Below are 14,885 nucleotides of genomic sequence, written 5' to 3'. Positions count from 1 at the left end.
CTTGACAATCCCCTGGCCTCCCCTACCCCCCAGTGTCTTATGTCCATTGGTTATATCATGAACTTTTTAATTCAAATAATGAGCCTTCTCAACTACCACAGACATTATATGTATTTTTCCTTTTAATCCAGGACTCAGACTGTTTTTTGTCTATTTTTCTTTTCTCATTTTTAAAAATTATTATTACAATACCAAGAAGCCACTTTGTCTTCTCAACTGTAAGAAAGCCCCAAAGAACCAGGTTACCAGGTATATATCTGGTATCACCCTTGGCGTGCTCTCTCAATCAAATTGAAATTTACCTACACAGCAAAGATATCTCCATGGTTACTATGCCAGGGCTTCAGGGCATAGCCCTTTTGGCTTTAGACTGCTTTAGCAAAATATGAAAGGTGTTGCTAACTAGATCGTTTTCCAGGTTCTAGTTGTAGGTGCCCTTCCCCCCCCCCTTTTTTTTGTATTTTGGAATATAATTGCTGAACACTGTTTCATATATAGACTGAGATTTGGCCTCTTTCCAGTCACTCTGAGATAATCTGGCAGTGGTTATTGACAAAAGTACAGAACCAATGCCTGAGCAGGCAATTTACTGCTGAATACTGGTATATCCAGCATCAATATTACAGTACTTTCTGGTCCACACTGGTAAATTCTTGGGTTTCAAATCAGAAATGAACTGTTTGAGGTTATCTAGTAATTTAACTTCACTTTACAGATGAAGAAAAGTTAAAGAATCAGGACTATTTGGCTTCAAACATTTTCATTAATAACATTCATTCACTCATTCATTCATTCAGCAAATACCTATTGGGTCCCTACCCTGTGTTGGTTCTGGACTTATTAAGTATAAACATAGTCCCAGCACTTATGGTCTCATAGTTCATTGGAGTAAGAAGATTGACAAATAGTTACCACATCAAGTGAAACTTTATATCATAAAAGCACATTCAAAGCACTTGAGGCCACACCCTTGGTTGTGGATGAAGAGTCGACACAAGAATTTCAATGAACAGGAGTATTTACCAGGCTGTGTAGGGAGAAAAGGCATCAGGGCAGAGTAAACAGAAGTCAGGAAAGAGCAGTCACTTGGAAAATGCTGAGCGTGTTAGTGTGGCTGTAGAGTGATGAGTGGTGAGGAGTGGCTGAGTCCCCACTATGGGGCAGTATTACTGGGGACAGCTCATGCACATCCATTCAGGACAAAAGGGAGGGCTCTATGAGTTGTGAAAATGTAGAAATAGTTTCCACCTGGTTGATAAATAGCCACTGATCTAAGGTCGCTTGCACTGTCTTGTTGCATCCCCCAGACTCCTCACACCCAGTGATTCAGGAATTAAACTTAATTCCTGTAGGAGGCCTCTAGGCTAGTTACATGGTGCTGATCATTAATTTTTTTGAGCATCTCTCCTCTCATTTACCTTAGTAAAGAATGTAAATTTTATCCTATAGGGTAGGATTTGAAAATGCAAATGCCTCCATGGGTAAGGAAGCTACACAGAAATGAATGAAGCAACTGTGTACATAAAACAGGGAAAGTTGAGGACTATAGTGAATTCGAGACATTAAAATTAAATTTTAAAGACTTTGTGTCAACAAGCATAGATATATGCCAGTGCTCAAATGTTGCAGTATAAGAAACAGGGAACCACAATTCTTTAAACTAGGGAAGTGATACAATATATATATTTTTAAATTGTCATGAGTATTTAATAGACAGATTATAGAAACATGGAGATATGAGACTGAGAGCATGGATGCTCCTATTTTAAAGACTGGAGAAGAATATGCTGGCTTAAATTCAAAGATTTTGAAAACAAAGTATTTTTCTTTTTGTGTGATAAAACAATAAAAAGGATTATTGGATTATTAAGGAATATATATCATTTCTGTCTTTAAAAGTTTTAAGTACCTAAAGGACAGTGGTAGAAGCTAAACCCAATGATTTCAGAGAACATTCTGGGTCTGGGATGCCCTGAAGCGTATTAACTTAAGCAAAATATTTGTGGAGAAAAAACAAACTAAAAAACTGTGGGTGGTGAAATGGGCTGGAACAAATGCTGAAAGAACTCTTGAGTGTTACCAAGCAGGGGATTTGTGTGGGAGCATGAAGGTGTTTTCAACAATTCTGTGTTGGTTTTATTCATCAATTTCACAAATTTGAGTGCATACTATGTGTTAAATACTGCCCTAGGCACAATTTTAAGTAGGATTTCTTAATTCATTTATTGAGAATTTACTATTCCTCCCTCCTATGAAACTTTCATTCTAGGGGAAGAGATGGTCAATGAACCTGATACCAGGTCAGGTTATGTTGAGCAAACCTAGGGGATGGATTGAGGCTGGGGAAGGCTAGAGATGGAAACCAAACAGGGAATGGCGATCATTATAGAAAAGATAATGGAAGACAGTTTTCACAGACCCCAGACTAGCAGAACTTGAAGTGAAATGGGGAAGTGTCTAAGAGAGAAATTTACAATCACTAGAATGTTGTGAGTATAGAGTGTTGAACAGTTGTGGTTGCAAATGTACGCTGTGCTAGGTTTTGATGAGCTGAATTTGAGAGTTTGGTAAGATACCTATGTGTAGATCTTTTCTGAAACTTTGGTGGTGTCAGAGGGACAAAAGAAATACAAAGGTCCAGGACTTATTCCTTCGACAGCCTGGGCCTCGTGTGTGTGTGTGTGTGTGTGTGTGTGTGTGTGTGTGTGTGTGTGTGTTTTCTCACCTGTTGGTACTGACATAGCGAAGTTTGAGAGCCACTGACTTAGATAACCAGAGATTCAAGCCTGAAAAGAGGGAGGAGCTAAGGACTGGAGATGTGTATTTTGGAGTTTTAAAAAAAGTGTTCATTGAGACTTATGGATGGATCAACTCTCCCAGGGAAAGAGGAAAATGAGTGGTTACATATACGCAGCTGGTGGGGAGATGAGGAAGAACCTGAAAGACAGACCCATGAATTATTCAGCATAAGGGGAAAGGGCAGAGAGCTCAGTTTTCCTTTAACTGGAATTCGGGCTCCATGGGGACAGAGACCTCAGGGTTACCTTATACCTGGCATTGTGCCCAGCACTTAATAGTCATTTAGTCAATATTTGTTTATTGAACAAATCAAGGCATACATGCATGATTTTCACAAAAGCTAAAGAGAAATTTTTAGGAGAATATAGGCAGTCATATTAAATGCAGTAGCCTGGGATCAAGAGGGCTGAAACTTACGGGATTGCTGGTAGATTTGGTCAGAAGGAAGCTATTGCAATAAAAGAGATGGGTAATTAAGTACAAGCAGTGAATTTAGGCTCTGCAGTCTTTTATAACACTCATCCTGAGCTGTTGATGAGCAGTTAAAGGCTATACACATACACACATATGTATGTGTATTATGTATAGGTATGTGTAGCATGTATATGTTTGAATACATGTATATATATAAAATATAACATTTAGTTCTCCAGCCTTCATTGTTCCCTGTTACTTTGTTGATGTCCTCTAGCTGCCTCCTTCAGGTTGTGCATCTGATGGGAAGAAGTGTCTCTCTGGAGTCTCATAGGCTGTGGGGGAATATCTTGGAGAGGTTGGAATATAGACAAAGGTCTATAAATACTAGTGTCTTCAGTAAGCTGCATAATAAACTTGCCATCTTCAGTTTCTCAGTGATTGCTTGCTCCCCAAGAATAGATATAATTTCCAGAACTTGCATAAAAATATACAATCCTACTTTTACGTTTGTTAAAACTTTTTAATTCCAGGCAATACATTTCCTTTGAAAGGATAAATCTTTGTGTCATGAAGCAGAAATGCTTATTAGCCTGCTCTCTGGGATTTGTATGTTCGTGGATGAAGCATCCAGCCTTTCTTGTATTTGAAAATGTCATATCCAACTGCCTTTTAATGAAGATTCATTTATTTTTTTCACATCGTTAGGTATAGTCTGTGGGGCTAGACTTCTGTCAGTCCACATGAGCATCCAGCCTTTCTTGTATTTGAAAATGTCATATCCAAGTGCCTTTTAATGAAGATTCATTTATTTTTTTTCACACCGTTAGGTATAGTCTGTGAGGCTAGACTTCTGTCAGTCCACATGAATAGAGCCCATTACTGGTAATGGAAGTCTTATACATGCCCATGGAGGTGAATACGCATCGAAATAATTCACATTTAATCTTTCATAGTCATTTTTATTTAACTGTCTTAAGATTTCAATGATGATCTCTTTTTGTCCCCAACTGCTGTTTGACATTGATTGTAGGCATTTGGTGATGGGTCTGAGGTTGTAACTTTAATGGGTGTAAGTGTTTCTTTCCTCTGTTTCAGCTGAGAAGTTTTGAGCATGAAATATTCACAGCCATTAAGAGACTTCCAATTTAATTTCTCATCCTGCTTATTCTGTAGTTCATATTAACTCCACAGTGCTGAAGGAACTGAACAAGTGGACTTTTAGACATCAGATCACTGGCCATGGTGTTGGCCATGGCGTCTCAGGATACTCAGAACCTGTTCCAGCCTCTCTCTTCCTGGATATCTCGGGTGTATGAAGCCCTCCAGCAAGCAGGGGATGTGTTATCTGCCTCGTTGGTTAACTTAAGCAAACAAGACTCTAAGTTGAATGACAAGCTAGACCAGGACTTAGATGATACTCAGATTCAGGAAACGTACTTTGAAGTTGAAGAACAAATCAATGACGGGAGTCAAGAGGACACACATTCCTTGTTTCTTGAAGTGGATCATTTTTCTTGTTGCAGTAGTGATTTGCAGGACTCTGCCCAAAGCTCAAGCCCTAGACTTAGCCAACCTGCAAAGGACTCATGTTCCATAATATCCCAGTGGCCCAATCAGACCTGTGATGACCAAAAGCCACCACATGTGCTTTCTTCTATTGCTGAGGAAGAACATCACCTTGAACAGCAAAGGAGTGGCCTTCAACATGACTTTGAGAGCCACCTCTCTGGTATTTTAGAAAATGTTTATGGAAAAAAGCAAGGTAAGCTAGCCAGTAGTCATTTTCTCTGGGTTCTTCCAAAGGACAATTCTGCTCATTTTATTTTGACTTGTTTTAGTTGTCATGACTTTCATTTTGTTCTCTCTTCTACCTTTCCACATGCTGGCTTTTTATTGAGAGATGTAATCCTTAGGGATATTTTCAATGTAGACAATTTTGGAATATCCATACTTGTGGGACTCAATTCCAAAGCAAGAGTTCCAAGCAAGTAGAATGTTGAAAACGAGTCTGTGGGTTCTGTCTGAGAAGCCCCTTGTGCATGTCATGCTTTTTAAAATATCTTTTAAATTGTTCTCTTTTTTTCACTAGGTTAGGAATCTCTAGATGTTACTATATTATTCAGTGTGAAATCCTGTTCAGAAAGCCATACTTGTTGCAAAAAATTTTAGTTGATAACACTCCAAGAACACTTCTCACAGTATTTCACTGAGACGTGATGTGAGATGACAGTAGATAGAAAATCTTTGAAATAAGAATAGCTTGATTTTCTTTTAGCCTTGAATGGAAAGGATATATTTAAAACAAACTGCCTATAAAGCTTTATCCTGTCAGAACGGAGCATATAATGGGCTTTCAATAAATGTAAAATGAATATGGTGAGACTGTAATTAACTCTGTAAAGGCAGCTATAGTATGTGCTGGCATAGATTTTTCATACTTCTAATACTCTAAGCCTGAAGTAAGGACATTCCACCTGATTAGGGACAGAGAGGTACATGCCATGCAGAGAAAGATGTTGAGTGTGTATGTATGATGTGTACATAGCTCACACAGACTATTGGATCTTTTATGTAATATAATGATGAAGTAATTAATTCTTTTATTAGGAGGAGCAGACTTTTCTGGAATATTTAATAATCTCTTTATGCATTTTCATGACTCCTCTTAGCTTTATCTTTTTAAAAATGTTTTTATTGATTTCAGAGAGGAAGGGAGAGGGAGAGAGAGATAGAAACATCAATGATGAGAATCATTGATTGCCTGCATCCTGAATGCCCTACAATGGGGACCCAGCCTGCAACCCCAGAGGCCCTGATTGGGAATCGAACTGTGACCTCCTGGTTCATAGGTCGATGCTCAACCACTGGGCAATGCTGGCCAGGCTATCCATTGCTATTTTGTATCTCTTGAGCAGATAATATTATTTTTATTGTTTAGTTTGTTGAAATTATTTCCTAATATTGTGTTGAGGGTTTTAAAAATATATATTTTCATTAGAAGTATTAGTCTGTAGTTTTGTTTTCTTGCAATCTCTCTCTCTGGTTTTTGTGTCTGGGTAATGCTGGCCTTATAAAATGAGTTGTGAAATGTTTCTCTTTTTCTATAGTTGAGACACATTTGTGTTAAATTAATATTATTTATTTATTAAATGTTTGCTAGAAATTTTCCAGTGAAGCCAACTGACCTTGGAATTTTATTTTGTGGGAAGATTTTGAAATATAAATTCAATTTAGTTTATTTTACTTTCAACTTGACAAACTTTTGTCTATTTTATTTTAGCCTTTACATCCCCTTCCCAGGATGCCTGATATCTCTCCCCTGACCCAACTCTGGAGGCAGCCTGAACCCATCTTGTGCTTTTGAGGCTAGGAAGTGGGAGTGAGGCACAATTTCCCAGGGAGACCAGGGCACTGTACCTTTAAAACTTGTAAACTTGCACCAGGCTGGGGCAAAACCTCATCCCGAAAGCTGAGTCTGGCCAGAACATGGGCTCTGGGCAGCTCTGAACACCCCTGGAGACCCAGAGCCTGTGGACAAGAGCCACCATCACCAGCCCCACTGCTCAGGACTTGGAAAAGAAGGGGTTAGGAAGAATACCAAGGCCTCAGAGACAGCTGCCACAGATCAGGGCTCTCCTGGAGAGGGCAAAGAACTGGGTGAGATTCTTGAGGTGCCTTTGTCTCCAGCAAGACTCCTGGCCCTCTCCCTGGGAGTGTGCCAGCTGTCCTCTCTAGAATTGTACACCTGAGTGCTATATAATTTCATTAACCAATATCACCCCAACAAATTCAATAAAAAAAGAAAAAAATTCAATTTCTTTAGTAAATATAGGACTGTTCAAGCTATCTATCTTCTGGAGTCATTTGTGCCAACTTGTGTTTTTTAAGGATTTTTTCTTTGCATCTATGTTGTTAAATATATGGACATAGTATTTTCTGGTTATCTTTTTAATGCTTGTAGGGTTTATAGTGATCTCCCTCTTTATTTTCTGGTATTTGTAATTTTTGTCTTCTTTTTTCTTTTTCTTTTTACAGAGGGTGGGGTCTGTCTGTGTAGATGATTATCTTGGTTTTCCCTTAAGTAATAGTTAGACTAAGTTCTGTAATGACTAAGAAATAGGTGTTGCAAGTTGTATAACAAAGTTGTGTAGAGTTATAACAATTACATACATGAGAGCTTTGGGGGTGATTTTGCCAGAGGTGATCAGAGCAAGTTCCACAGAGCAGATGATGTAAGACTGCAAAATCTGAGCCCAGTCGGAATTTAACAGGTGGACGGAGGGAGAAGGCATTCCGGTGGAGGAAAGGGCACGGACACACATGTGGACGAGCCAGGTATTTTCAGGGATGGATCATGAGGCTAGAGTTTAGGCTGCAATTGGGAAGGTCTTTGCTTTTCGTGTTAAGGATTTAGGTTTTACTCTGTTTAAGTTGCCAATCTCAAAAAGATCTTAATCAAGAGTGACACCAACAGAGAGCTCTGTTTTAGAAGGATAACCCAGGCATCAGTTTGGAGGCTAAATCGGAGGAAAGAATAAATGTTAGGGAGCTATTATAGTAGCTTGAAAAAAGAAGCAGTGTGTAAATCAATGTGAATATATAAGGAGAAATTCTTGTCATTATTTTGATGTATTTCCCCCCAAAAGGCATCTCAAAAAGAGAGTCTTTGACAGGGCACTGGCAGGGTGGTGGACTTATTACTGGTAGGTGGGGGTAGAAGTCCAGGCTTCCCTCTTCGCTTCCTTAATATTTGAAGAGGTGCTTCTCATCGATGCAGGGTTGGGATGGGAGTTCTATCTCCCCACATGGTCTCCACTAACATCGAGCTGAGGGTAGCATTATTGCTGCTGCACGATGGTGAAAATCTGGAATCTCCACCAGTCCTCTTCTGACACCACCCAAGTTGGGAAGGGCAGAGGTGGACGTGGGTCCAGGCTCTCCATGTGGTCTCCTCTGACACTGTGGAGGGTGCAGATGCTCATTCCTGGCCATCAAAGGAGAAAGACCTGGATCCCTACACAGCCTTCTCTGCATTCCCTGGTGGGGGTGTTAAGATGCCTTCTTACAGGCTGGTGAGGATGCAAGTCTAGGCTCTCCACTTGGCCTCTGCTGGCCTGGATTGGGATAGAGAACACAGCGTTTTCTGTGCTGTTTGGCTGGAGTAGAATTTTATTGTCCCAAAGTTTTCTGTTTAGCTAGGCTGCCCTTTCCCTGGTCCTTTGCATAGAGAGAGCAGACTTTTCTTGAGGCCTTTCTTTGTCTGTGCCAATTGGCATTGCAGGGTTGCCAGCTTCTTCAGCTTCGAGTCTAGGCTCTAGGAGGCAAAGAACCAGGCCACTCACGACCATGTTTTCCTTGAGTCCCCTGGTCCCCCGCCAGTCTGCCTTCTCCTTTGCACTATTGGGTCTTCTCTTCTTTGTTTTAGGGTTTTCTGGTTGTGAGCTGGGGGAATAATAGAGAAAAGAACATCTATTCTATCTTCCTGGAAAAGAAAGTCTTCCACTTAGTCCTTCCTAGCATTATGATTTAAAATCCCACCACTCCTCTCCATTTCACAGTGAAAATAAGAACAATAGAAAATGATAAAGGATGGTATGTATATGTAGGTAAATATGAGAGAAATATTTCTCTGTAAGGAGAGGTCTTATATGATAGCCCTTCTCCGTTAGTCCAATAGAATCGATTGCCTACCATGTACAAAGTACTGGGAATGGACAGTATTTATACAAGGATAAGCCATGGGCCTGTCCTTCAGGTTATTGAAAAGCTTACACCATTTGCTTAATATGTTCCAGAAGATGCAAAAATGTGTGTGATGCCCTTGCTCTTTGGTGGCAGTGGCAGTTGGGAATGAGGCAGGGACTTAGAATGAGACAGTCCCGTGTCCCCATTCAGTTGTGACTTTATAGATGGAGGAGCTTTACTAGGTAGGTTGCCTCTCTCCCTGATGTGATAGAGCCCACTAATTCACTCCCAATGCCTATAGCAAAAATGACAAAAGCCCCTAATTCCTTTCTTTCCTTAAGATATTTAAACACCCCAGGACTTTATGACAGTAGGATAAGGGACTGGACTCTCAGTCCTATGAATGTTCAGAATCTTGTGTTTTTAATTTTTATTTTACCTGCTTGTTAACCATTTTCACATGCTTATTTCCCCCTTTATACCATGGGATCATGTCAGACACAGTACATGGGCTGCTTTGCAGTCTCTACAGGGATGTATTTGGAGATATGCTAGGAAAAGGCAGCATTTTAATCAGTGATTTATATGCACTTTTAAAAAAGCCTTGTCAAGCCTGCTTTTCCCATTTAACCTTGAATTCTTTTCATAACGCTGTGTCTTGATTTTATGTTCCTTAATGTGCCATATTTTTCTCCACAATAGATTTTCAACTAAATTGGCCTAAAACAAGAGGGATGCTGAATGCTTTTTGTAACCATGGAAACATTTCTGGGCACTTACTGGGGACCTGGTTGCCAATAGTAATGTAGCAGAGAAAATAGATACACTTCATTTAGCAGTTGCCTCTGATTAAGAGGCAAAGAGACTCCTTATAGTGCCATCTCAAGATAGGCTTTTCGGTTTAAAGACCCAAATCCAAAAACACCAACTTCTCAGTCAAGAAGCAGTTGTGACAGACACCTTTGATATGTATTGGGAAGGAGTTCTAATTGCATTTAAAATCATCTTTGTTTTAAGTTTTTCAACTCATGCTTTTTTAAAAAAAAAATTTAGGCTGTTTTTTTAACCACATGAATTTGTTTCCAGGAAATATGCTCACTATTTCCTGAAATAGCCTGCTAATGGAATTAATGTGTTCCAAGTATACTGGCACATAGAACTTTAGACATACTCTTTGGCTACCTGGAATGTATTTGAAAAAGTAGAACAGTAGAAATGAGGGTGATATAACTTGACTTTCAATCAGATTACTCTACCAGGTTAGTATGACATGGAAGGGAAAATCCCACACGGTTTTTAGTTGCTGGTTGGTCTGGAGCTTTGATGGGTTGAAGTATTTTTTTCTGTCGATGCTCTTAGGATGGCTTGTGGCGGTTGAGACTAAATGGTACCAGGGAATGTAATGCAGTTGATATATAAATCATACAGGCTTCATTGCCTTTCTATAGGATGCGTGACTGCACATAAGATGTTACATCCTGCCTTTCCTTTATTTGTAATACTGGCACTTCGCTTGTTTTCATTGCACCAGTGCTGTCTTGAGGGTAAATCTATTCCTGGTTAAATTTATCTTCATTTGTTAATCCTTCATTTGATAGCATTTGCCATCATGTTCCTCAGTTATCTGGAATTATCCATTAAAAAAGGATTAGTCTGAAAAATCTTCAGATTTGTTTTCTAAAAGCTTTCTGAAGTTAGTTTTCTCGGTATGTTGACTTGCACGTTTTAGAAAAGCTAGGTGTTAATGAACACACTAAAAGCTGACACAGTTTTCAGAGCCTTGACATTAAGGCATGGAGTTTATTATTGCTGTGGTTATGTATTTTGCCATTGTTGTCATTTTTAAAGGACATTTCAGGCATGTAACAAAATCCTACATGGCCAGAAATTAGAACACGTAACTTATACACATGATCAAAATATTGATTCAATTTTTACCTTGATTTCTCGGCGTTACAATAAATGCTAGAACATTTTTTTAAGGTCAGTTTTAAAATGAGAAAATAAAGTCCATTTTCTATTTTCCCATTCTTACCATCATTAGGGATGGATTACAGGAATTAGAGATACTACAAATAAGCTTAAATTCCATTTTAATGATTCTCAAGGAACCAGATTTTTTTTTTAATAATGGAATTTCTTGATAATAAAAAGGTCCAGGAGTCTTCCTAGCCCTGAGACTCAGACAGTAATGGAGCCAGGTGTATTTTTCTTGCAATTATCTAGTCTAATGGTGAAGAAGTTGGGGTCAGGTAGGAGCTACGAGCTTCATAAGACCTCCCCCACCCCACCCCCCAATATATCTTGTTTCTTCTTGCTTGAGGGAGATTCTTACCTGTGTGTTTGTATGTTGTTATATTTCTAATTACCATAGAAATATTACCCTCCTCTCCCCCTATTTTATTCTTCTTTCTTTGGTAAATCCCCTTCTCCCTTCCCTGCTACTCTTTCCCAACATCCACTCCAGAGGAGAGAGAGTCTTGTTTCTGAAAAAGAGCCTTATGCTAAAGAGAGTTTCTGAGACGTGGTTAAGTTTCTCTTCCCTTTGAGCTCTTGTTAATTCTGCTCACGGGTGGGCTGGGCCACCGTTAGTGGAGATATTAGTGCCCTTTACATTTCCTAGTTTTTAAACTTATGACACATTAAAAAAGTAGGAAAATGTATCATGATATAACAAACACCCACAAACCCACCATTTAACTTGGCCGAATTTTAACATTTTCCCATATTTAATCCAGATTTATTTTTATGAAGCCATCTAGGACAGATATAATTAGAGTTCCCTGAGAACCCCCTCTTTGTTTTCTCTCCCTTCTCTCCTCACCAGGAGTAAAACAAATCTAAATTGGAGGGTTATGATTCTCATCGTATTTTCATTCTTCTCCTGCAAGTTTTTGTACCTGTAAATTATACATACCATAGTTTTACATGTTTTAAAACTTTACACAAATGACATAATGTTGAACACGAGTCCTGCCTTTGTGGTTGAAGTGGAGGGCTCCTATTGTACAGGAGAGGCTATCCTGGTAGAGCTGTAAGCAGGCCCATCTCAGGCAACTTGGAAATAGTAGTAAACCCATTACAGCACGGAGCCAATGGATAGGTCCTGGCAATAGCTCCTGAGCATTCACCAGGGAGGAAAGATCAAGGGAGCAATAGCTCTCCTTTGGCACTCCAGCCGTGGAAATGAAGTCATGCTATTTCAGTCTTCAGTGGCACAGCCTGAGTCATTTTCACAAGAGGGGTGTCCTTGTCAAGAGATTTTTAGCTAAGATGGGAGAGAAGACCAGAGAGTACTGTCATTCAGTATTAGCGCCGGAGAATATTTATCTTGCTGGTTATCAACTGAGTCTTTAAATTACTTCAATTACAGTTTTGGTTTTTAGTTATGGCATTGATTATAATGGAATTCTTTTCAAACTATAAGTATTTGACCCCCAAATGTGTTTCTGAAACTGCCATGATTTTATCTACATTAATGTTATCTCATTTTTTCTGATGCTTGAGCTTCCTTGCTAGACTGTATAAAGTCCTTAGAACAGAGACCATGCATTAATGTTTTCTGTATCCATCCCATCCATACTACATTTAGCTTGTGACTTTCCTACGTTAGATTTACAATAAATGTTTCATAAGTCAGGGGGACTGTTACACTTTGCAGAGGTTCTGGCGTACCTTTCTCAGGCAACATGGAAGACTCGGGGATATCTCCAAAGAATACGTGCTTGCCTGCCCTTTCGGCCTGCCTGTTCTGTATTCAGGAATTTTTGAAATGTGAGAATTAAATTGTGGAAAGTTGGTATTTATCAAATGTCTTTTTTAGTAATAATTCTTTGCAGATCCAAAGGAATATAAATGCTTCCTCCTATTGGACTGGTCAGTTTCTTTTAGCCTCCCTTGCTTGATGGTTAATATCTCCCTCACCTCTAAATGTTATCAGGGTCCAGGGCTCAGCCTTTGGACTTGTCTCTCTTTTGCCCCACCCTCTAGTTTCCATCTCACTTAGCGTGCAAACCGGACCCCTTCCAGTGGTTACCAGATCCATGGTAATCGAGCCCCATGCTGCCTCTCTGGCCTCTCACTGCCCTTTTCTCTCTTGTCAACGCTGGCTGCCTCAGATCTTCTTAAACATCAGCTGTGCCCCTGCTTCAGGGCTTTTGCATACGCTGTCTCCTCTGTCTCGAATGCCCGTCCTCCATATGTCCCCAGCGTTTGCTACCACACTTCCCTCACATCTTTGCTCAAATGGCCCTTCTCAGAGGCCTTTCTGATCACATGAATTTAACCTGTACCTCCCTCCACTCTCCAGCCATCCCATCCTCTTTCTATGGGATGCCCCCCCCCCACACTACTTATTGCTGTTTGACCTGTTATACTTGTCTGTCTCCATGAGGGCAGACATTTCCATTCATTTCTTTCATGGGTGTATACCCCACATCTAGAAGTGCTTGCCTCATGGTGGAAATAAATAAATATTTGTCAAATAAATGAATGACTACTTTTTTTGCTATTTGTTATACCCTGTTTTCAGTTTATTTTGACAACATTCATAAATTGAGTGACTGAATTTGCTATGAGATGCTTTTAGATTTGTAATAAAAGAAACTGTAAGCTATTGAAATGGAAGAACTGTAGCTTTTCTTCACTTTCACAAGGTATTAGAAAAAAGTAGGTTAAACCTTTAATAGAAGAAATATTACTATATCAATACAAAAGATTTTAATCCCTTAGTAATTCATGTTGGTATATGATGTAAAGTGAAGTTCTAAGTTGGGGATTGTTCCGATGGGCCATATTTTTCAAAGTACCATTTGTTTAGCACATTCTTCCTTCTTTCCCATTGATTTTTGTAAAGTTGTAGAGCTTTCTTTATCATTTATTGTGTTCTTCTTTCTGTTAATCTGCTTCAGGGATGCCTTATCTAGTCCTTTAGCTCTAACTTCTATCAACATAGATTAAGGAGTCTTTTTTGTATTCCTAGTTTGTTTGGGGATAGAACAGATTATAAGTTTTATTATATGCTTTCTCTGCACTTATTGAAACAACCATATGGTGTTTTGTTTGTTTGTTACTGAGTGGATTACATTGGTTGATTTTCAGATGTTAAACTAGCTTTGTATTCTTGTAATAAATCTGACCTAGTTATGAAATGTTATTCTTATATATCAAGGGATTTGAATTCAAATATCTTGATTATGGTTTCTACATCTTTGCTCATGAAAGATATTGGCCTGTCATTTTCCTTTCTTGTAATGTCCTCTTCAGATTTTACTGTCAAGGCTATGCTTACCTCATCACATGGTTTGAGTAATGTTTGCCTCTTCCTATTGTCTTATTATGTAGGTTTGGTATTATTTCTTCTTTTGCAGTTGAGCAGATTTCACCAGGAAAGCTATCTGGAACTGGAGTTTTCTTTGTGGAAAGAAATTAAATAATTGATTGAATTTCTTTAATATACTAGTATAATGAACCTTTCAGGTTTTCTTCTTCTGTCAGATCTTTTCTAATATATACATTTAAAGTTAGGTTTTCTTAAAAACTGCTTTAGTTGCCATCCACAGATTTAATATGTTGTATTTTCATTATAACTATGCTCAACACATTTTCTAATTTGTTTCAAGTATCTTTCCAGTTATCTTTCTTTTATTTATTTCTAGTTTAGCATCCCTGTGGTCAGAGAATATACTCTGTCATTTTAATCCTTTAAAATTTGAAATTTGTGTTGCTTTTTTTTATTGGCGCAGTATGTAGTCCATTTTTGGTAAACACCCCATTAAAATTAGAAAAAAATGCATATCGTTAAGGAGTGTGAAGTGTGTATATATATATACACACACACACATACACACGTATATGCATTCCACGTTCAAAGGCTGTTAAATCGTGTTGTTTATCCATATCTTCAGAAAAAAATCACTTCTACTGTCGTGGTAAACAACCTGCTTCCCTATTTATAATGGTCTGGCCCTCTAGCAACTTCAGCA

General features: G+C 38.8%; 1 protein-coding gene across 1 annotated transcript in view; it reads left to right on the top strand.

Annotated features, from left to right (window-relative positions):
* Nucleotides 1-14,885, top strand: part of SYT16 (synaptotagmin XVI) — a 138,218-nt gene that overhangs the window by 45,767 nt on the left and 77,566 nt on the right. The window contains exon 2 of the mRNA XM_005874041.2: nucleotides 4,312-4,978. Coding sequence (XP_005874103.1) covers nucleotides 4,456-4,978 — 523 coding nt within the window. The 5' untranslated portion in view covers nucleotides 4,312-4,455. The remainder of the gene's footprint in view (nucleotides 1-4,311; nucleotides 4,979-14,885) is intronic.

Source organism: Myotis brandtii, unplaced genomic scaffold (genome assembly GCF_000412655.1).
Source record: "Myotis brandtii unplaced genomic scaffold, ASM41265v1 scaffold423, whole genome shotgun sequence".
In the NCBI taxonomy this organism is placed as follows: domain Eukaryota; kingdom Metazoa; phylum Chordata; class Mammalia; order Chiroptera; family Vespertilionidae; genus Myotis; species Myotis brandtii.
The sequence above is the reverse complement of the archived record's forward strand: the minus strand, read 5'-3'. Positions and strand labels throughout refer to the sequence as shown.